The 22,246-nt window shown below is 42.4% G+C and overlaps 1 protein-coding gene across 3 annotated transcripts in view; it reads left to right on the plus strand.

Annotated features, from left to right (window-relative positions):
- The first annotated feature begins 1,727 nt into the window (after positions 1–1,727).
- Positions 1,728–22,246, plus strand: part of col16a1 (collagen, type XVI, alpha 1) — a 67,682-nt gene continuing 47,163 nt past the window's right edge. The window contains exons 1-4 of one of the 3 annotated variants that reach the window (XM_035182035.2): positions 1,728–2,096; positions 7,085–7,204; positions 16,131–16,199; positions 16,284–16,401. In XM_035182035.2, the coding sequence (XP_035037926.2) occupies positions 7,129–7,204; positions 16,131–16,199; positions 16,284–16,401 (263 nt within the window). In that variant the 5' untranslated portion in view covers positions 1,728–2,096; positions 7,085–7,128. The remainder of the gene's footprint in view (positions 2,097–7,084; positions 7,205–16,130; positions 16,200–16,283; positions 16,402–22,246) is intronic. The other 2 variants (XM_035182036.2, XM_035182037.2) reach the window with 2 other exon arrangements.

The raw sequence follows: 22,246 nt of genomic DNA on the forward strand, positions 1-22,246 counted from the left end.
CAACAGCACAGAAATCTCTGGAGCGTTCAGGTGAGTGTTGGCGCAGCATACAGGGCATAACGTATACAATAAATTCTGCAAAGACGATGTCAATGTCAATTTTATTCATATAGCACATTTAAAACAACTTGGTTGACCAAAGTGCTTCACAAAGCATTAGGTACAACAAGGAGACAGCAACACGCAATACATCAAAATACTAATAGTAAAAATAAAATGAAATAAAATAAAATATAAAATAATATCTAATTGGATATAAACGTTCTCAACTAGAAAAGAAGGCCAAAGAGAAGAGATGTGTTTTTAACAATGATTTGAAGTGTGCTAGAGAGGGGGCAGATCTAATATGGAGTGGTAAGCTGTTCCACAAGTTTGAGGCAGCTACTGCAAAGGCTCGATCGCCTCTGGTTATGAGCCTGTGGGTAAGTTCAGCTGGGTAAGGCGGTGCCGGTCCATTAAGAGTATTAAAAGTTAACAATACAATTTGAAAATGGATCCTGTGACGAACAGGAAGCCAGTGGAGGTAGCGCAACACAGGTGTAGTATGGTCCCTCTTTTTCTTTCCTGTCAGGAGGCGAGCAGCAGCCTTTTATGACATGATTTGTTTTACGGCACAGTGGCACCTTGCGTCGGCCTTCATCACCTAAAGCTCTCTTGGCTTCTTCATCGGTGTCTACATGTGTGGCACAAACTCACCCTGAGATATTTGTGTTCATTTTGTAATTTTCATTTCTGTGTCTGTCATAGAAATGTCATCAACATGCCCACTCGCTCGCGGTGAATCCTCTGGGGGGAGATGGCTGGGCTCATTCGGACATTATCCGACATGGAGTTTTTACTAGGGGAGGAGAAAGTACATTTGTATTCTCACACACAACCCCTCTGGAGAATATCCAGAGTTCTGTCTGACAGCATCTACATTTTTTGTTGCACCCACTTTCTTACCAACACTGTTTACACTTTTTATTTTATGAGGTGGAGGTTAAAGCTAATGAGAGAGTGACAGATAATTGCTCGGTTGAGCGGCTGACCTCTCGACAGAAGACAGAAATAAATATCTCGACGACGTGAGCACTCCTCAGCACCTATCAGGCCACAGCAGCGCTAGATGCACGCATAAATCAAACCAAAGTGATATTTATTTGCCTCCCGAACTATTACTTTACTGACAATAAAGGTGGAATTTATGCAGCTATTAAGACAAACGTGTCGGAATGGTCACGGGCTGCAACCGAGGCCACTTTATGGATTGGAGGCAATAAAAGCCACTGATAAAACAACACAGAAGCTGTGGAGCCGGACTTCAATCAAAGGTAAAGTCTGATAAGCAAGTTCATTAATTTTAATGGAGTAAATTCCTCTCAATAATGCACCGGTGGGGCCACCATCGCTCGCAGCTCCTGTATTAATGAAGCGCCCTCACCCTCACAGAATGGAAGCAAGTCTTCCTTAAGACTTAAGGCGGAGAGAGGAAGGGGAGGGAGGAAGATGAGGAGAAGATGAAGGTAGAGGGGTAAACAGGGTGAAGGCCTGAGACTGGAGACTTGCTCCAGGCTCTTTTCCTATAGCTCAGTGGAGACGGTGATTTCACTGTGGGATCTCCTAGACAGGGAGGGGAGGGGGGAACAGAGGGAGAGAGGGGGGAAAAAGGGTGTGTGGGGGAGTTAAAAGAAAGTCAGACAGGGGGAAGAGATAGAGACAGAGGAATAGAACAAGAACAAGTAATGAGAAACTGAGACACAAGCGCAGAGAAAGCAAAGAGAAGGTGAGGGAGGGAGACTGGGGATTTGGTTTGTGCAGCAGCGTAGAGAGAGAGAGAGAGAGAGAGAGAGAGAGAGAGAGAGAGAGAGGGTTAGGAGAGAAAGAGGGGAGGGGGAAAGTTGGACACGGACTATCTTGCACAAACTTTTTTTTTTTCTTTTCTTCTTCTCCCTTTTCTCCGTGGAAGGAGAAGCCTTAACAAAAAAAGTCAGAGGGGACACGAAAACTCCCACTGGATTACATGTGATTGCGTTTGGAGTTTTCCTTGGATATTTACGCGCATCTATTCCCGGATTAATGTGGACGCACATCTGTGGATTGATCTGTAGTTGAAGGTATGGCTTTTATTGGTGGAGTAAAAGTGAGAGCGTTACTTTTTAAGAGTGCAGTTTGTGAAGTGGCTGTAGTGAAACTTTATTGCGAAACTTTGGCTGCAACAGGCTGCAGACTTTATACAGCACATGGAAATGGACATATTATATTGTGTACATACTATTATATACTAATACCAGAACGTTGTTGCAAGTTCGCCATAGAGCACAATAGACACACAAACACACTGTAACTCTAACACCTAAGGGTATTATCACAGTTTGCACTATTGAAGACTGTGATTATAGAAACCGAAACCCATAAAATATAAGTTTGATAAAACCACTCTCTCCCAGAGGAGATCATTACAGTTATTTCTGCTGCGTGGCCTTTGGAGATATATGAAAGTATTTTATTCTGCTTTGGACTTTTGAAAAACAAACAAACTTATGAACCAAGTTGGTATATATATAAAAAAAAGATGCAGATTTGCCTTTAATGTCTAATCAAGGCTTCACTGCAGCACACGATGTGGTTGTTGCTGTCAATCTTCGTAGTTTGCATTCAACCCCAGTGGCAAAAATCCTCCTATGAGCCGTTTAGTTTCTGCTACATGCGTGTCATTCAAGGAAAGTCATGTCTGAGCATTTGCACTGTTCCGAGATCAGTAACCAAACTCCAAAAAACTATTTTTCCACAACCTCTGAAAGAAAACAAAGTGCTGAGGAGGAAGCTTGAATGCCACAGACACATCTGCTTTCCTCATTACTCAGCCATCCCATGTTCGCTGGCTTTTGCATCCTGTCATTGCACCCCCCACCCCCACTAAAAGCACCCTAGGGGGCTCTTGAGAGCTTTTTGTGAGTCAGTCTTTCCCTTTGCAAAATTTGGAAGAGCTCAATTTTGCACCTATTTATAATCACCAGGGAGCTACTTCTTCAGAGACGTGTCTGATCAGATCACCCAACTTCCACAACTGAGGGTCATTCCTGCAGTAACAGTTGGAAAATTGCCCTGTTTACATTACAAGCGGCTGTCCTTGAATTTAACTAAATGTTAAGTGTCGCTCACTTTAACCTGCTGCAGGCTACACATGCGATGTGTGCCTCCTTGCTTCCTTTGTTATGGGCCTGCAGCCAATTGTATCATCCACAGTTCGCCTGCAGCAAATCGTGTCATCCACTTGACTCTTTGCTTTTACTCAGTTAAGCGGTGAAGTGAGCGTTGGACGATCAGAAATGTGAAGTCGAGCTGATGAAAAGCAGCTGGCGTCTTCCCTGCTGAAGGCCGACTGCCATGCATAGCACGGGCCCCACACTCCGACTAGTTCACGTCATCACAGTGGAGCTCACTTTACATAATTACTTAACGTAAGTGCATAAAAAAGTGTTGGTGGCATTGGAAGAGGTCAGTGTTTGTGTTCAATTCTCCCTACGTGTTTCCTAATCTGCAGCTGTACTGGTCTGCTTCTCAGTCAGGATAATTATTCATGTAAAGGCCTTGAACACTGCCCAGAATGTTAGACTAGTAAAAACTTGCATGTCATACAAGTTGGATATTGCCTTTACGAGTTTCCAAGTTCCTATTGCTCCTGGCCATCGGTTATCTGGATATCTGGAGTGTGTTATCTAGGCCGGGACAATGCAGTGCAGTCTCAGCTTTAGCCTGAAGCACATCGGAAGCTCCACAGGGTGTAGGTTTATGTGTTGCTGCGCTCATGACGACAAGTCAGAATTACAGCAAGTAGAAGCTTCTGACAGTCTTAAAAACTATCAGCAAAAAATGACAAATCCTGGAAATCTTGACAGTCTGTTGAAAGATGTCAACGTCCAATCTGTCTGTCAGTCAACCAACTTGGTCTAGACTGAAATGTAACGGAAAAAGACATTCATTTTCCACTCAGGAATAATTGCAATTGTGACCTTTGGTGATGCTTTGACTTTTTTCTTCTAGCACCATCATCAGGTCAACATCTAATGTACAATACTTAAGTAATGACATAATTACCAGTGTGGAAATGCACTTTCCTTTTAGTAATAATTAGCAAATGCTTGTTGCTAACACAGCACTATTTTTGGACATGATCTTTGGGGTCTGGACATTTTCCAGAGTTTGAGATTCACACATGAAGAACACAGCAGAAGAGTATCTGGGTCAGACATGTTCACGACAATAGGAAAATGTCTGGAACATTCAGGAGAGGGGTGGCACATGTGTAGACCACGAGGAGGCAGGACATGACGTGTAATTTCGGAAATCATATATTTTATGTCAAAAGCACATCAACACCCGCATCTTCTACGTGTATGGCACGTCTTTATCCTCCTGCGATATTTGTATTATGAAGTTTTTTCTCTCTACCTGTTTGCCTGACAATCTGTTTGTTTAGTCTTTCTGACCACATTTCTGCAACTTCTCTAACCATCAGATATGAATGAATGCATGTACCTGTCCACCTATTATTCAAGCCTTTCCTTGTTATTCCTGCATCCCAGTCATCTTTTACCGCAATACCCTACATATCCACTGTGAGAGAGAACTTTCTCCGTTGGATTAATTCTGGGTGACGACCCCATATACCGATCGGGAGATTGTTTTCACAGCCCTGCACCGAAACCACTCTGTGCTCTGTGTGTGTTTGTGTGTGTGAGATAGCGCTGGGTAAATTGGGAGCAGATACCCTGTGAGCGAGCTGTCTGTCAATCTTCTTGCTGCAGTATGCTCGATCAAGAGACAGCTGGAAAAGCAGTGAACCCTAATATATTACATGGCTGATATATTTATGCCAGGTTCTCACATTTTTACGTATTACGGGGAAAAAAAGTAAAATGTTAGCTTCTGTTATTTAATCATCCGTGTCTGGGTGGCTAATAAGCAATCCTCTTGTCTATCCACAGAGAGGACATGTTTCATTTAATTCTGTCAGAGCGTGTTCCTCTACAAGGCCTCGGTTGGTGCTGTTGTTCTGTAAGCGATGGCAATGATGATGAAATGTGTGACAACAAAAATTGCTCAGCACAGAGTACAAATTGCCTCCATTGTTATGGAGGACAGTATCAGAGCCACTTTTGTCAATGTATTCAAGCCATAGAAAGCACTAGAACTGATGGTAGTACAGGGAGTCAAGTAGAAAATAGGTCTGGACCCAGAGCCGATAAGGACTCCTGGAACTACTGAACAGCTCTTGATCTTAAAGTGAGGCCTGCTGTCTTCAACATTTCGAAACATTTGGTCTCTGCGTAGTGATTCTCGGTGTTGTCAGCGCACGTGTCCTCAAGCCCTTTTGTGTTGGAAGACTTTCAATTCTGGCGTTGTTTTCCTTCCTGTATTGGCCTCGTACTCGGTGACCTGATCTGCCTGCTTGCCGGGCTCATTGCCAGCCCCGCTGACCCCGCTTTTATCTGCTGCAGTCAGCTGGGTGGCCACGGAGCTGCGGACTGAGTGCGGCGACCAAAGGAGAAAGAGACACATCTGTAGTAACTCATATTAGGGAAGCCTATTAAATTGTTTTGGATTAATGCCAGATAATAATAACAACGAGCTGTAACTTTTCATTCAGCCCGTGTTCTCTGGCCTGTGATGTATTATGTATTACTCACTGGGTGAACTTTCTTATTACTGTGAATATGTGACATGAAGCCTGTATTAATGGCACGAAGGCGTTTAAAGCTTTAATTAACCTTCCACCCATTAAACTCTTCTTCTTGCTGTCTACTTTTACTTAAAAGGGGTCCATTGTTGTGTCCAACAATTTTGCACACCATAGTAGGATTGCAAAAAGTTCCTGTTCTTTTCATGAAATGCTAACCCGGCCCTTTAAAACATAAGAAAACAAGAAAAAGCAACTACACCTTTAGTCAGCAGTCCCCCCAAAACCTGGATGCATAATTCACAATGTGGGGCATGTCGAGCTTCCCTTGTTATTTCCGGGGATAATTTGAAACCCTGTCCTCCACCAGATTGTCTGTTAGCAGCAGCACACTGCAGGCAGCCGGGTCAGTGTGGTATTCACACCGTGTCCTCGGCCGGGCAGGAGCACCACATTGTGTACCCCTGGGGGAGTGTGGGGATCATTTCTCCTGGCAGACGGGACAGGTGTGTGTACAGAGACACAGTCTGCTCGCCTGCCCGCCCCGAGGGTCCCGCTGTTCCTGTAAACACTGCAGAGTTATGGGGTCCTCGCACATGCTGAGGGCAAGTCCAGGTCAGATGGGATGTGTTTGTGCGAGTCGGAGTGGGCGGCGTGTGCATGTGCTCGCATTCTTGTGTGTGTGTGTATGTGTGTGCGTGTGTTTGTGTGTGTTTTAGTAAAGCAGAGGGGCTGTGGAGATGGAATACAATGATTACCTAGACGTGGCAAGCATCTTAATCTGTGCATGAGTGTGTCCGTATATGTGTGTGCTTGTTGTTAGGCCACGTGGCAGCATCTGCTGCAACAGAACCACGGCTCCAATGGAATAGTCTCCAGATGTGTTTGTGGGTTTTGGCCCCACTGTCTGTTTGACTCTGGACCAGCCAGTCTGCATGTAAATCACTTTACTTTCATGTGTGCACGTTGCTTTGTTGTCTGGCATATGCAGTAGGTATTTGTTTACTCTCTTCCTGACTTAAAGAATGGCTTCATTGCTTAGATTCAACACATGTGTGCATTGTTATGTACTCTACTCATCTTATCTACACCTGTGTGTGTGTGTTTGTGTGTGTGTGTGTGTGTGTCGCGGTTGCCCAGTCAAAGGCCAACCAGATGGACAGGATAATGACTATGATCAGACTTTACAGAGTTACACTCCCTAATGGAGGACATTCTAGTTCATTCATATGCCACGAACAAAGCCCACGTCACACCACGTAATTAACACATCAACTATGGCTGACTCATAAATATACATCAAAGTCTATTTAGCAGTCCAGCATTGTGTGCAGCTGTCGTCAGAGGTAAAGGACGCCGTGCAGACAGGAACACAGACAGGTACTGACTTTCTCTTTTTTTTTCTGCTTGTTCATCCATCAGCTGGTGGCCCGAGGTGAGGTGTTTTTCGACGGAGGAGTGAAACCATGTGGCTCCTCTGCTCCTCTCTGACTCTGCTGGCCCTCAGCCTTGGATCGTGCGACACGCTGACATCGGAGCAAGGTGAGTTGGTTCAACTCTTAACAGTGGTGTTGCGTGGTAAGTATGTTGGATTTAGAAGGAACAAGATGCTTTGAAGTACAATTCAACAAGTCTTGGAAGAGAATAAGATGAGAATATGGTTAGCGCCTCCATTCCTGGTCGTTTTATTTGAAGCTACTCCTAGTAGGTGGTTAGCCTCACATAAAGGCTGGAAATAGGGTAAAGAAGCTAGCTTAGTCAGTGTGTGTTTGTGTTCCAGTCCATTGTTCAAGGTACATTCAGGAATAATTGGAGAAATTACTTCCTGACTGGAAAAAATTCACACGAACACCACCTCAAGTCGGAAAACATGTAAAAGTCTGTAAAAATGTTGGTACACGAGTTGCTTTGCTACTTGGGAGGCAAGACCTTCTGAGGAGCAATGCTAAGCTAACTAGCTGCTGGCTGTAACTTTACATTTGTGCTGAGGGAGCGGTTTCAATTTATACATTTTTCTAATTCTCTGTGATCACCACAAAAAAAGAGATTTAAAATAAAAGTAGTACTCCTTCCAAAATGAATATGCAAAATTGTTAAATCACTAAATAATTGCCTTACATCTGAAGCCTCCATGGAGCTGTAAACTCCTTTATTTATTTAATTTAACATTACTGCTTCCCACTACAAAAGCTGTGAACAAAAGGCGACAAAAACTGCTCTCAAACAACTGTTTCTCGGAAAAGTCCTTACATCGTCATTTATATGATGACAAAAAAATCATAAAGGATCAAAAGCAATGCCTTCTGGGACAAAAGCAATCCTTTTGAAAGTTGATTTTTTTTTAAGCTGGAGCCGTATGCCTGACCAACTGATCATGGTTTGAAACCCATCTGTGATGTGATGGAAACTGTGTCCATCTGTGTCTCTGTGTGTGTGCGACGGAGCCCAAGGTTACATTGAAAATGGAGCGTAATTACAGTTTATGTGCATTTGATGCTGGTTGCCGCTGGTGGCTGTGTGGTTAGGTTGGGGGCAAAGAGGCGTGCGTGTTTACCATGTGCGGTTGTGTTCCTCTTCATGAGCCTTCAATCAGACAAGGCTTTACTATTTTTTTTTTTCAAGGAGAAACATGAGTTTCAAACATCTGTGTTCTGCATGACACTGCAAAGCATGTTGAAAGAGTATGTTGGAAAGAATAGGCAGATGTTTCTATTTGTATCCAGATGTGTGTGTGTGTGTGTGTGTGCTACAGAGACAGAAACAGACAACCAAGAAATCAATAGGCAGAGAGGTGAATAGAAATCTCTTTTACTGTTCAAGTTTTTTTTTTGTCATGCTCCCGAATCACATCGTCAGCGTGCTCTCAGGGGCCGACTCTGCAGTATCACTCGGGGGCTGAGAAATCCTCCATAGCTTGTGGTGCTCTGGGGGGAGCTTTGTCAATGAGGGGGGTCCCCCTAGGGAGACCCTTTACAAAGCTTCTCAGATGAGACTGAGTCAGCTTGCAGCTCCCCTGAGCCCTCTACTCCAGTGGTTGGAAGAAAGTGCCTTTTCAAGTGCAGCACAACAGCCGTCACCACACTATCACTATTCCTCTGACTCATCCAAATCTCTTCTTACTGGTAATTTGCTGACATAACTGCGGGAAAGCAGTTTTAAGTAAAACTAGTGTGGAAGAGTCAAGCTGGGGGATTGCAGCGCAGTTCTGCAGTGTATCAGCCAGAAAGACTAGTCCCCATTGCTAAATTAAAATGCTGAGAGGAACTGCCTTTAGCAAAGTGTTGCTGATGTGTTTTTTTCATGCACCTTATGTAGTCTAAAGTAATGGATATATATTGACTTATATTGACTCAGGCTTCTGCTGTCTGAATCTGAGCTGAGCTGTGTGAGTTTTAGTGCCAATGAATTGTAGTAATACGCTCATTTACACAGAAACAGAAGTTGGAGAGGACAAGCATTCAGCAACAGAAGCAGCCCAGTCAGAAATGATTAAGGCCCTTGAATTCTTTCCACCTTCTGTTATGTTGCAGCCTAAAAAATTGTTCCAAGGCATTTTATCCAATCACGACAAAGCTATTGCGAAATTTTAAAACGTTTTGTCTTTTGAAACAAAAAGAGAAACACATTAAAGAATTCAGAACCTATTTTATGACACTTGAAATGAAGTTCAGCTGCCTCCCATTCATTATCTTCAAGATGTTTCTACGCCTTGATCTGAGTCCACCTGTTTTAACATCAAGAAATTGGACATGATTTGGAAGGGAACCCGTTTGTCAACATAAGGTTAATTTAAGGTCTGAAAATGCATATCAGAGCACAAACCAAGCCATGATGTTGAAGAGACTGCCTCCAAAGCTCGGAGGAGGCACAGAAAGATCGGAAAGGTTAGTTAAAGACTGCTGTATTGTGGGTTCCCAACAGCCCAGTGGTCTGATTCTTAAATGGAAGAAGTGTGAAAACACCAGGAGTCTGCCTGGAGCTGGCTGCCCGGTCAAACTGAGCAATCTAGGAAGAATGGCCTCGGTAAAAGAGGTGACCAAGAACTCACTGGTCACTGGCTGAGCTCCAGTGATACTGTGTGGAGATGGGGAAAAAAAATCTTCTGGAAGGACAACAATCATTGCAGCACTTCACCAATTTGGGCTTTATGGCAGAGTGGCCAGATGGAAGCCCGAGTGTGAGAAACTAGATTTTCTGGTCTGATGAAACCAAGATTGAACTGTTTGGCCTTATTTCCAACTGTTGTAACAGTGAAGCATAGTGATGGGAGCATCGTGGTGTGGGATTGTTTTTGCAGCTGGTAGACTGGTCAGTATTGAGGGGAATCTCAATGCAGCAAAGTTAACACATACTCCAGATATCCAGAGCACTCAGGATTCAGGGTGGAGATTCATCTACTAACAGGACAATGACATTAATCTGTTAATGGCCACCTAACAAATGTTATGTGCACAACATGTACTCTTATTTTAGCTCTGTTTTGGTCTCCACCCACTCCTGTGAAAAATATTCACCAGCGCTTCTGTGGAAATCAGTTGCCTATATTTATATAGGTTTGTTTCAATGAACAAGAACATTAAATTAACACTAGTGATTTGATCCTTTGTTTTAAAATATAAATTAGACTTATGAAGCTTTACGTGTTCATTTTATTAGTGAACCATGTTAACATTTGCATGTTAGACGATTGAAACAGATCCCATTGCTGATCGGCAATGTTCGGGGCTGATGGGTAACCTGCAAGGCGTGACCAGGCTAGTTTGGAGTTTATAGAAGGCGTTGTCTGATCGTCGCTGGCAAGAAATGAACTCGAGCAAAACGGTTGTAGCTTCCTCAGGAGTGCTGCTTCATGAATGAACCTGTCCCATGATGTCTTTACTCTCCATGGAAAATATGTGTAGCTACATCACACCTACCTGCAAAATATCCTAATTAGAATGCAATAACTTTAAGCATTAGCTCAGTATTTAAGAATGTAGTCCCATCTGCATAGAAATATAGTATGCCAGTTTTTTGTCCTTTGCCTTTTCATCTGATGCTCTCAACAAGCGTCACTAACCAGTATGTGCCTACACAGAATACCAGTGAAACAGCACAATCCCTGTTCTGAAAAGTGCTGAGTATTCTGCATGACGTGTCTTCTTTTATTGTTGTGAAGATCTTGTGAATGTGCATGTCCTGAGCTCAGTCTGTGTGTGTGTGTGTGTGCTCGTGAGAGTGCACTGAATGTGGGCCAGAGGCCTACAAGGGGAAAATGAGTGAGCTCATCCCACTGTAAGTGCAGCATTTTAAACCTTTCCACTCCTCTGTACTGCAGTTTTATCTCTGGAAAACCACCAGGAATGTTCCCTCTCGTCTGTCTCATTTGGCCGAGAGGGCAAGTGAGACACACACTGTCTCATCCCCTCCCTTGTTTAATCACCCTCTCAGTTTGTTATACCCCCATTTCAACCGCAGATAGGCTACGTTGAATCATCCCATTGAATCATCAAGCCAGCATGCCCCTCTCCTTCCCTCATGTTGCATGTGTTTAACAGCCCCCGGACCTAGACGACTCCTCCTGACTCTGACTTTCTGCTAATCAGCAGACAAGGCCAATTATCTTAGAAAGCCTCATTGTAAAGCACATTGAACAACCACCTGCACACACCACACACTCTCTAACACCGTGAGACCACTTCTGACCTCTTCTCCCAAATGAAAGCTCTCTGCCAAGTGTTCAACTTTGAAAACAGAGTTGAAACTCTGACGCAGTTGGTTTCAGTAAACTCTGGCCACAACAAGATAATCAGAGATGAGGCTATGGATTCCTAAACCTTCTAAAGTTTACAATGTAAAAGGTAACATTACGTATTGCAGCTGGGATTTTGCACATATACAGTACACATTTCTGAGTGGTGTATCTTTGAGTGGTCTTTGATCTAAGGTTATATACGAGTTTCCTTACTTACTGCATACTGAATCATATAATCAAATCCTCCAGATGTGTCCTTGTCTGACACCTTTTCACTTGTTTACCATCCAAATGAAGTGTAAGCCTGTACAGTATCTATTAAAAAGTGGCGTTTCATTTTGCTTAAGACCTAAAATTTCCTGAATTTGTATGTTTGGCAAGGTGGAGACTTGAGGGAGCACACGCAGCAGTGTACTGCATGACTGCCAGTGTAGTATCGTTACCTGCTTTGGCAAGATTCAAACACAACCCATCAAAGAGGAAGTGAACCCGGCCAAGACCATCCAATCTCTTTAAGGCTACATGCAGCTACTAGTGGGATCCTGGAGTGACACTCATACTTTGAGCTAATTAGCTTGTCAACAAGCAAATGTGTTGCTTTGATCACAGCTTGAGAGGAAATGGGGTTCAACTTCTGCAGCGTGTCCTCTGCCAAAGTGCAAGAGTCCACTAAAATATCATCCGTCCTCTGAGCTCTATGTAGAACTAGTTCCCATGAGCAAAATTCAGACACTTTAACAAGTAAACACAGCATTTAACTCAATTTATGATTATAAAGTAGGTAAAAATCGTTTACTAGTAGGATAATCCCACATGCAAACTCAGATCAGACAGTTTTTTAATATATATATAATTTGGGGGCTTTTTATTACCTTTGATGGATTGGACAGAGAGTAAGCTGTGAAAAGGGGGGACAGAGAGGGGGGACATGCTTAAATGGCAGCGGGCCGGAATCAAACACGAGGGGCGGCAGCTCTACCAGGTGAACTATACACCGCCCCCAGATCAGGCTTTTTTTTAAACCTGTTCTTCGGATTTCATTTATATAGTCGGATAAAGAATAAAATTGCTGCTAATTTACTACATTTAATTAAACTACAATTGAAATGGGAAAAAAAAGCAAAGTGCAAGATCTATTTAGAGGCTGAAGTAAAGAGAAATGTTTTAAGTTTTCTTTTAAAGACATTCACTGAACTAGCTTCTCTGATATCTAGCAGTAGTCTGTTCCACAACTTTGCAGCGTAAAGTACAAAAGCTGCAGCTCCGATTTTCTTTCGGCTGTTGTTGGGAACCTCTCATCAACTTGCTGCAGATGATCTCATTGTTCTCAATGGGACCTAGTTAACTAGAGAGTCAGCTATGTAAAGCGGTCCAGTTGATAAGGAAAGGTTTTCTAACAAATTTGCCATGTCAACTTTATAAGGTATGCAGTCACAAATTGTTGCACTGCAAGTCTAGATTCAGTGGTATATTGTAGGATATTGAAATCTGCCCCTTTGGAGAGTTTTCATCCATTTGTCCGTCTGTATGTCCTTTACACGCTCAAGTGCACTGCTTTAGCTTTGGCTCTACTAAATCAGCATCAGCTATACTTTGAGCTTGATACCCACATGTTACCATGCTTACGTTTATAGTTAGCAAGTCTGTATGAGCTTGTCAAACTGTGTCTGAAAATTGCAATTCAAGAAACAACAGCACATACAGTATAGGTGCCAACTTCATTTCTACAGGTTGGACTGGAGTCTGACACAGTCTGATAAGAAAAACATTTCCTCAAGAGTCCTGCTCTGGATGTGCAAGTTGCTTTTCCTTCAGTAACACCAACACCCATTGCCTTTCCTTACGCTCTCCCCGTTCTTTTTTTGTTTTTCTTCTCCACCTACTTCTCTCTTGTGTTGCTGCCCACTTGCCTCCAGCCAGGATCTCTCTATTCCTGACAGAGCCTTCATCTCGATTCTGTCTGATGGAAATGGGGCTGTGATGAAAAATGAACAATAAAGGCAAAAAGAAAGAGTAAGCAGTGGCGAATGGTAAAACCTACCATCTCTTGACTTCATAAAAGAAACATGAAGATAAGAGCTAGGCGAGTGTGTGTGAGGCTGCGTAAAGTGTACATGAGCTGAGTTAGCAGATAAGGGTTCAAGATGGACCAGTCCAGTTACACTATGTGTGATAGTGTGTATGTTTGTGTTTGTTTATGTTTGTGTGTGTGGTGTGGGGGTGAGAAAAGGATGTAAGACACAATGTGTGTCATAGGGCTCAGAAGACACTAAACCTATTGATGTTTTCTGTTCTCTTCTCCCTGTTGTATCCGTTACATTGTCCCGAAGTCACTTTCAATTTAAGCTATTTATTTGACTCTTCGTCTTAGGTTCCTCTCAGCGTCCCACAGCACCACTGTTTGACGTCTCCTTTTCCACTCTTTAATTTGCAGTTTCGACAGCAATAAGACTTTGACACACTGTGCGGTACAGACAGACTGAGGCATGCCGGGCTCTTTGTTTTCAAACCAGGACGAGCAGAAGCTGCAGGGTGTCGAGTGATGAACTTGATAATAGTTGATGAAGCGCTAAGTGTGATTTAATTCTTTCTTGAGCCTTCCTCCGTGAAATTAAATTCCTTAAAATCCTAACTCTTAATTAAAGTCAGTTGGATCTTATTATTTGAGTAATTATATGAGACTCTTTCACCTCGTTTTGATGGGACTTCCAGCCTGGATAAATTGTGTTTGGAAACAGACAGTGCCTTTGCATGCTTCAAGGCAACTCTCCCTGCAGTGCGCTCCCTGTTTCATCACAAAGAATTTCTCAACAACTTCATTACGCTGAATCCATGAGACCAGAAGACATTTTTTGTTTGAAATGCATTATTATATTCAATGTATAAGAAAAGTTCCTCTGTTCTTCAGACTCTTCTCTGTCTCCTTATCTTTAAATAAAACAAACCTTGCATCTGAATAAGAACCTAAACTTTAGTTCTACTAGAATGATAATTAATTCACTTGTAAAGGGTGACATCATTGGTGAACTGCATTGAGTTCTGTTACTAGCACTGCAATTGGCAGAATTGGAGCAAAGCTCGACTTCTATGCTGCATTGGAGGCACCAGCCAATCGAATCATGTTTTAAACAGTCAATCTAATCACGTAAATGCAGAGGATGCAAAGCCAGCCTGTTGAACCTGATGTGTGTTCATCTGGTTGTAGATTTTATTTTCAGAGTACTTCTCTTCACCATTGTAAAGTTAAAATGGCACGGTACCATATTGTGTCAAGCCTGAAATTGTAATTACGCTGGTACCAAGTGTCGGGCACATCCACCGTCAAGCCAATGCATACATGTTGCTGTATCTGTCAGGCTTTCCATCCTCAAACATTACTTACTTAGTTTACAATGAAATATGTCTTTAATTTTGATACTTAAATTAAACAAATTTATGCTTTTAATTTGTAGTCACTCGCATATTCTACAACCTGTAGCTAGTTTGTCTCAGCTAATGCGATAACGCTAACTGTAAACCTCCTTCCGCTGGTTCTCCGATTGACTTTTTAATCTTTGTAATGGGTTCATCTGTTAACAGGAGCTAAAGCTGCATGGCCCGTGCAAAACATGGTGTTTGTGAACTGCAGTCCTAGTGTTATAGTGCAATAAAAAACTTGAGGATAAGGTTAATTAATAATTGGCAAGTATTTTGGCTTAGAATTGCTTCAGCAAACCAATTAAAGACTGGGACAAAGCTGCTATTGTTTCTCTTAAATCTGATACAGCACACTAACCCACTTGACCTCAATGTTCCAGGTCTTGAACAGCTCTTTTTCCAAAGGCAAATGTATCCACACATAATATTAAAGTTGGTTAACGGTGCCCCTTGCCAGCTAGTTAGCCGGGTAATGTTAGACAAGATCAACATGCAGTTGAAACCAATCCTTACACCTTTATGGTTTTTGTCTTTGGAAAGCTCATTTGAAAAAAAAACACCATCCTCCTCATGCATGGTAGCCTTGAATAAGGTTTAATGAAAACCATAAAATATCTATCAATTTATATTACACATAGCAACACTGCTCTGAGAAAATGATCATGCATTATTGATTATATTTGTTAACACAGGGAACCTCCAGCTGCTTCTTCAATACTCTTTTTTAAAAACTGCACGTTTTTCTCTGGGCCGTGGTCTTTGGCCCCAAAGAGATCAATTTACTGTGGATCACAGTGATTCACAGGGTCCATGTCTACCTGTATGAGCCCATTTTTTTCTCCACACATCTCCCGTCTCCCCCCTGTAGTCAGGCAGGCCGCTCTGACAGGCAACACTTTTCTCTGTAACCTCCCTTGACAGGGTGAGAACATATCCATCAAACGTAGGCTACAGCGACAGACAAGCTCAGCACCAGACAAGCCGTCAGACGAGGCTGTGTTCCTCTCTGCACAGCTTTGCCCTCATTTCATCTCTCTCCCTGCGTTTTACACTACTTTTGACTCTTCAACCTTCACCAACTCCCTTTTAGATCAATATTTCTATTACTCTCAAACGTACTGTATGTGTGTTTGAATTTGCTGGTTCTCTCACACTCACTGTGTCCATTTCACCTCGCATTAAGCATGAAAGGTTTGATTCGAGATAACTTCTCCAAAGTCTTGCATCACAAGCCGGGGGGGATTTAGCGCTTTGCTTTGTGACTTTTTCTTTAAAATCGTAAAAAAAAACCTCTGTGTCATCTCTTTGTTTTTGCAGATGTACAATGCCCGTCCATACAAGTGGATGAGTGGAAGTTTCCTCAGACGGCCAGGCACAACATCACTGGTGAACTGACTCAAACTCAAGCAGGCATACATTCTCCTCTGAGCTTTATTTGTGTGGGTGCTGATGAATGCCTTTTTTTGTCAGGTTTTAATCTGGTGAGGCGATTCTCCCTGCTCAAGAGTCCAGATGTCAAGAAGATCCGCAACCCACGAGGACCCATCATCCTCCGCCTGGGCAAGGTAGCCCTCCTACGCCCCACCGAGTGAGTTTACCCCACAACTCTCCCACACTGAGTACGGCTCCTCCATACCGACACATCTCATGCAATAAACACTGTGTACGGCTTTAGGAGGCAGAGAGTGAATTACAGGAAGAGAAATAAAGCGACCTCTCTGCTGGATTTCCAAGCTTTCAGCAGGCTTATGTCGACGGTCTCTCTGTTTCCATGCCGCGTCTGAACCCAGAGAAAGACGGAGCGACTGAAAAACCCTGCGGCTGCTGAGCCTCTGAGCCCTCGCTCATCATGTCAGCAATGTCCACTGGCAGATGTGTAAAAAAAAGCAGACACTAGGCAAACCATACACCATGGGTCAATCTCTGATTACATTTCCAGAAATACCACTTCATTTCCCTGGCTTGTAAAACTGAACAGTAACAGCTTATTGGTTTTCCCGGTTGTGACCGCACATTCTTATTCGAACTAGTTGACATAATTACAAGGTTCACACAGTTTGCTTGTGCACAGTCTATTGTTGTGATGCTTTCATTAGTGGACATGATGCATTGTGAGTAATAAAAATAAAAAAAAGGCTTGTACACAACTTGTTCTCGGAGCAAAGAGACTTGCCGTACAGCCATAAAATCCAACAGAACACAGCTTCCTCACTCAGGGCTCTGCAGCATGATATTGGTGTAATTATGCTTCCCTGGGTTTTCATGTTGTTGTTACACACTAGTTGGGTGCAGATTGTGTTTTTACGGAATTTCGAGACAAGTGGTTATCAGGGTTATGTGCTGGCTGTTTTTCAGTCCTCTTTTTGTTGTCGTTTTCTTTTTGTTTTTGTTTCAGCTCTTGTGAATCATAGCGGGACTTTCAGACGGCTGAGCTTCTTTCTAACCACAGATAAAGCAGTTTTTCAGAACTTGCCAATTGGGTCAGCCTGGAGTATTTTATCACTCTGCCCAGTGCTGTGAGCTCCACTCGCTTGAAGGCCCAATAAATCTGTCTACAAAACACTCCTTTTTGGAGACATTTTGTTCTAAATGTGTCACATATATTGTTTGTCACAGGCTTAGACAGTAGTTGTTCCTATGGAAAAAGGGGGGAAGAGGAGGACACCAAAAAACTGTCACTTCTCAGGAACTCAGTATCTTTGGAAGCAAAGAAGAGAAAAATCAAAGATGTTTTTGTTTTGCCTCTAACCAAGAGAGAGAGGGGACGGGAACACCGCTCTCTATCCTTTCTCTGGTGCTGGTTTGGGATTTTGTAATGTGCGGCGTTTATTGAAAATTTGATGCCATCGAGAGCTTTGCTGTCAGTTCTATCAGTGCAGAATACTACCTGGGTGACACCTTTTTTACCTCAGACAGAGAATAATCAATGTTAGCACATCAGCCCTGCCTGTTGGCTGCCTTTTGTTCTGCTTCTCTCTATACATAGAACCCCATGTCCTATAAACAAGATCAGATGAGACTTGCTTGCTGTTTTTCATTTGCCTTCTCTCCTGTGCCTCCTTGCCTCGCCGAAAATCCGAGAGGACTTTCTATCAGCGTCGCTTAGTCATAATGCTCCTTTTCTTTGTTTATTTGGTTTGGATTTTTTTTTTTTAAACTTTTGCTTAGTTAAATTGCAGCGTTCCAGAGTGTTTCAGGCATTTAGAAAGAAAGAGCGGAGGCGGAGAACAGATGGGCGATTAAGGGATGTAGTGGCGAGGGAATGGGAGGGTTAAAGGTTCAAATCCAGGCAATGAGTGAATGCATCAGAACAACAACCCTCAGGCTTGTTCTATGGCTTTTTCTGTTTTGTACACTTGGCATGTTGTTCGTGTGCATGTGTATGTGTGTGGGATTGTCAAATCTGCATGTGTGAGGGTATGTACAGTATATGTGCATTTGCGGAAGCTCAGATTTCCTCTCTTTCTAAGTCCTAGAGTAGGCACTGTGTTTCTAAAACTACATTATACATTGTCCCCCCCTCCACTCCTGTCACTCAAGCAGATTTTCATATTCATCGCCAATGAGGCTGGCTGAAGTGCGATGTGTGCGTATAGCAATTGTAAAGCACCGTAATTGGAAAGCGCCGTTTTGCTTTGTATCAGAAGCTAAACCATTCAGCTAATCCAAGCTAACACAGTGACAGCGACATGAAGCTGCTTGTCCCCTCGCCTGTCGCAGTCGTCTGCTGTGAAATGATCACCAGTCATAGCCGGCATTTTAATTTCAGCAGGATACGAGTTGATTGCTTTGGGTCTGTTTCTTTTATGCAGCAGCAACAGCGTGCGTGGGAGAGAGAGAGGAAGCAATTCAATTCTCTGATGTCGTGGCACGAGGCCGAGTTCACAACAATTTTTGACCAAAGTGAAATGTATGAAATGAATGTAAAACTTATTATCACACAGAAAAGGTGGCACTATATTTATTTTTCCCATTAAAGCATTTTGCTGCCAGTCTTACTCTGAAGTTAGTTAATAGGCATGACTGTAGAATTTAAAAGATCATCAAAATGTTCACTAAATAAAAGGAACACAAAGATGAGGTCTTTGTTGCCTTTAAATATCCATGGAAGGGTCATAAAATAGGAAGAAGTGGGATAAAGAAAAGCGAAAGAGAGACATTTTACTTTTAGAGACTCCAGTCGGTACATTGGGGATATGAGTCAGTGAAAGGCGGGTGGTGTACTTTTCATAAAAAATATTCAGCTTACATCTGCAAAAGAAGGATGATTGTCAGTCGGACTAATGTTGAACTTGTGGAACAGCAAGCCTGTCTAAAGTCAGTGCTGTAGCCATATAAAATGCTGATTTTGGTCTGTGATCTTGTATAATTTATATCAACCGCTATTTTTGGCTCATGCATTCATTAGCTCGTTTCTGTCAAACTCAGGAGCTGCTATTGACACAGAGTTCAGCAGCTCAGGTGTATGTGTGCGGACGGAAGCACAGGGATACAACTTTTTAGCCATACTGAGATCTGGTGGTCGCCTTTCTGTTTGGTAAGATGTTTGCCTTTTGCTGAGTTGTTGGATTTCATGTTGGGAAAAGCCAAATTTAGCATGCTAATATAGCAAACTAAGATGGTGAACTTGGTAAACCTGCTAAACATTAGCATGTTAGCGTGCTAACAGAAGCATTTAGCTCAAAGCTCTGCTGTGCTACAGCCTCGCAAACAAACTAGCAAGGATGTTGACTCTTACTGTTGTTTGAATATTGGGCAATTTTATTCCTGCACTTTTACATTAGAGTCAGACTGTTTGAATCCTAACAAAAATACACGATATCAAGTTTTTTGAAATTCTACATTTTGTGATTAGCAACCAGACCCAGAGACAATAATGCATGCCACTCAGATAGAACTCTGGTATATACATTTCAAAATTTACTTTCCCAGGACTTAACAAGGGAATAACATTTTGCTCAGGGCCAAAAAAAAAGGCTCGGACCAGGGGTGACAGCATGAATGAACCATTAATACCAACAGATGAAGGGATGGATGGAATTTTTTTTACTGTATCTGAGGTAAATGTTGTTCATTCACAATGGTAATTGTCTTTCTAAAGTTGTACACATACATACATACATACATACATACATACATACATACATACATACATACATACATACATACAATCAAAGATAGACAAAGGGATAATGTTGCAGTGTGTAAAAACTTTGTGTATATAGTTTATCTGTTTACAATTCAGACATAGAAAGGCCCTCCATCGCTCGCCAAGCTCTCCGCCGAAGGCCACACAAATAGAGTACATACCCTCTCCAGGTGCTTTTCCCATCTTAAGCCAGAGATCTGCTTTTTCAACATTAGATTTCCTCTCCCCCTCTTCCCCCCCGTGCCTCTTTGGCTCACAGCGACTTTCTTCCTCCTCTCCTTTTTTTAACACGAGACGCAGAAGTAGGTTTCTCTCCGAGTTGGGAGAGGTTAGATCTAAATGTGTCTGGTGCATACTGAGTGATTTACAGTACAGTATCTCCCCATTGCATGTTTGTGTGGGTGGTGGGTGGGTGCGTGGGGTGTTCTGTGCTCTTTCCCTGGCAACTAAATGAAAGAGGTAAGGTGAGTTTCTTTCAACCTAAAAGTCAATAGTTTGTGAGTGGTTTTGTGCCCCGCAGCTCATGTCACTAATCGACAGCAAAACAACTCTACTTTCAAAATTGGTTTCCCTCTTTCTTTCTCCTCTTTTCTCAACATGTCTCTTTCCTGCAGACACTTTCTCTTTCCACGCTCTTATTGTTTACCTACAGACTTTAAAATGGATTAGTTAATATTAAACTCTCTTGCTTTTTCCTACAATACCCAGAATTTCTTGATCCCTCGCCTTACTCTCCTCTCTCTCCCCCCTCTCTATCTTTCCCTTTTATTAATCTTTCCCTCTCTCCAGGTCTATTGGTTCAATGTTTTCTCTCTCTCACCTTTTTCTCCTACTCATCCTCTCTTTGTTTTGACATACTGTAGTTGGCTGTTTTCCCTTGGATCTTCCCTCAGTCATAAATCACTGTCACCCCACTTCTAGGAGTGGGAAACCAGCTGCCAGCATCAACAATTAGGTGTATGTGCGTTTCTGTGTGTGTGTGTGTCTGGGTGTGTGTGTGTGTGTATGTGTGTGTGTGCAAGCTCAAAGAAAGAGAGAGAAAGAATTAGAGCAAGAGAGAATATTTCAAAGTGCTCACCATCTCAGTGAGCATGAATTTCACTGGGCCTGTTTGTGAACCTTTCATCTCTCAATACAATCTACACATGCAGTGAATATTTGTGTGTGTATCTATTTGTGTGTTTAGATGCCCTTGACCAAAGCTGAGGGATGAGGCTTGCAGGACCGTATCTGCTATGAAAATGAATGCCAGTGGGTTACACACAGCGAGCGCTGCATTGCACTGCTGGCTGTTGTCACAAATCGTGGTGGAAAAAGGGAAATGGAAAAAATAGGGGGAAGAAAAAACATGCACAGAATATAGAAATACAAATAATAAAAATAGAGAGAGAAAACCCACAAACACACATTTGTCACTGCTCTTATATAGATATCAAAGAAGATAGTGTATGTGAACCCAAAAGTTATCTTAATGCGCCAAAGCCTAATTAAATATATTCTCTCTATGGACTCTCTTTAACACACAATACACATGTGATTGGTGTCACGTATGCAAGTATATTTTATTTTCCTGTACATACTGTATATCCTCACATATACTGTATATCTACACATGTACAAACATATATACTTTTACATACAGTTCTTGACACAAAATTGAAGTGCTGTAGCAGAAGGGAATTGGTTCCATTTGAGTGCTGTGACGATATACTCTCTTTTATTAAGGTCTTAGAGATAAGTGTCGCTAGAAATTGAAAGGGTACTCCAAAGATTTAGTATCGCACTTCTCTCTAAGACGAGACATATTAAAACAGAAGTATAAGTCGAAATCCAAGTAGGAGAAACTGAGATATTTAAGAGAGTTTGTCAAGCTTCATAAATCCTGGATTCTACATGAACACATTAGCAAATTCTTAACACATCCAGCAGATACCAAGCAACTCATGGCGTGCATTTGGAGTTGTGGGTCCACACGACAAATCAAATTCCAGTATTTACTCTCTGTTTAGCTCTGTTTTTGGTCTCCATCATCAATTTATTATCAGGAGCCAATCGTAAGCGACTTTGGGCGAGGCGTGGGGTACACTATGGATAATCAGCGTATCCCAGGGCCATCCCAGGTTGACATATAGAGACAACACCCGACCATTCACACTTATATTCATGTCTTTGGACTGTGGGAAGAAGCCGGAGACAAGGGAAGAACATGCCAACACTGAAGGGCCCCAATCGGCCGTCAAGTGCTAACCACTCTTTCTTTAGCTGCTAGTTATTCCAATATATT

The sequence above is a fragment of the Hippoglossus stenolepis genome, chromosome 17, assembly GCF_022539355.2.
Source record: "Hippoglossus stenolepis isolate QCI-W04-F060 chromosome 17, HSTE1.2, whole genome shotgun sequence".
Lineage (NCBI taxonomy): Eukaryota > Metazoa > Chordata > Actinopteri > Pleuronectiformes > Pleuronectidae > Hippoglossus > Hippoglossus stenolepis.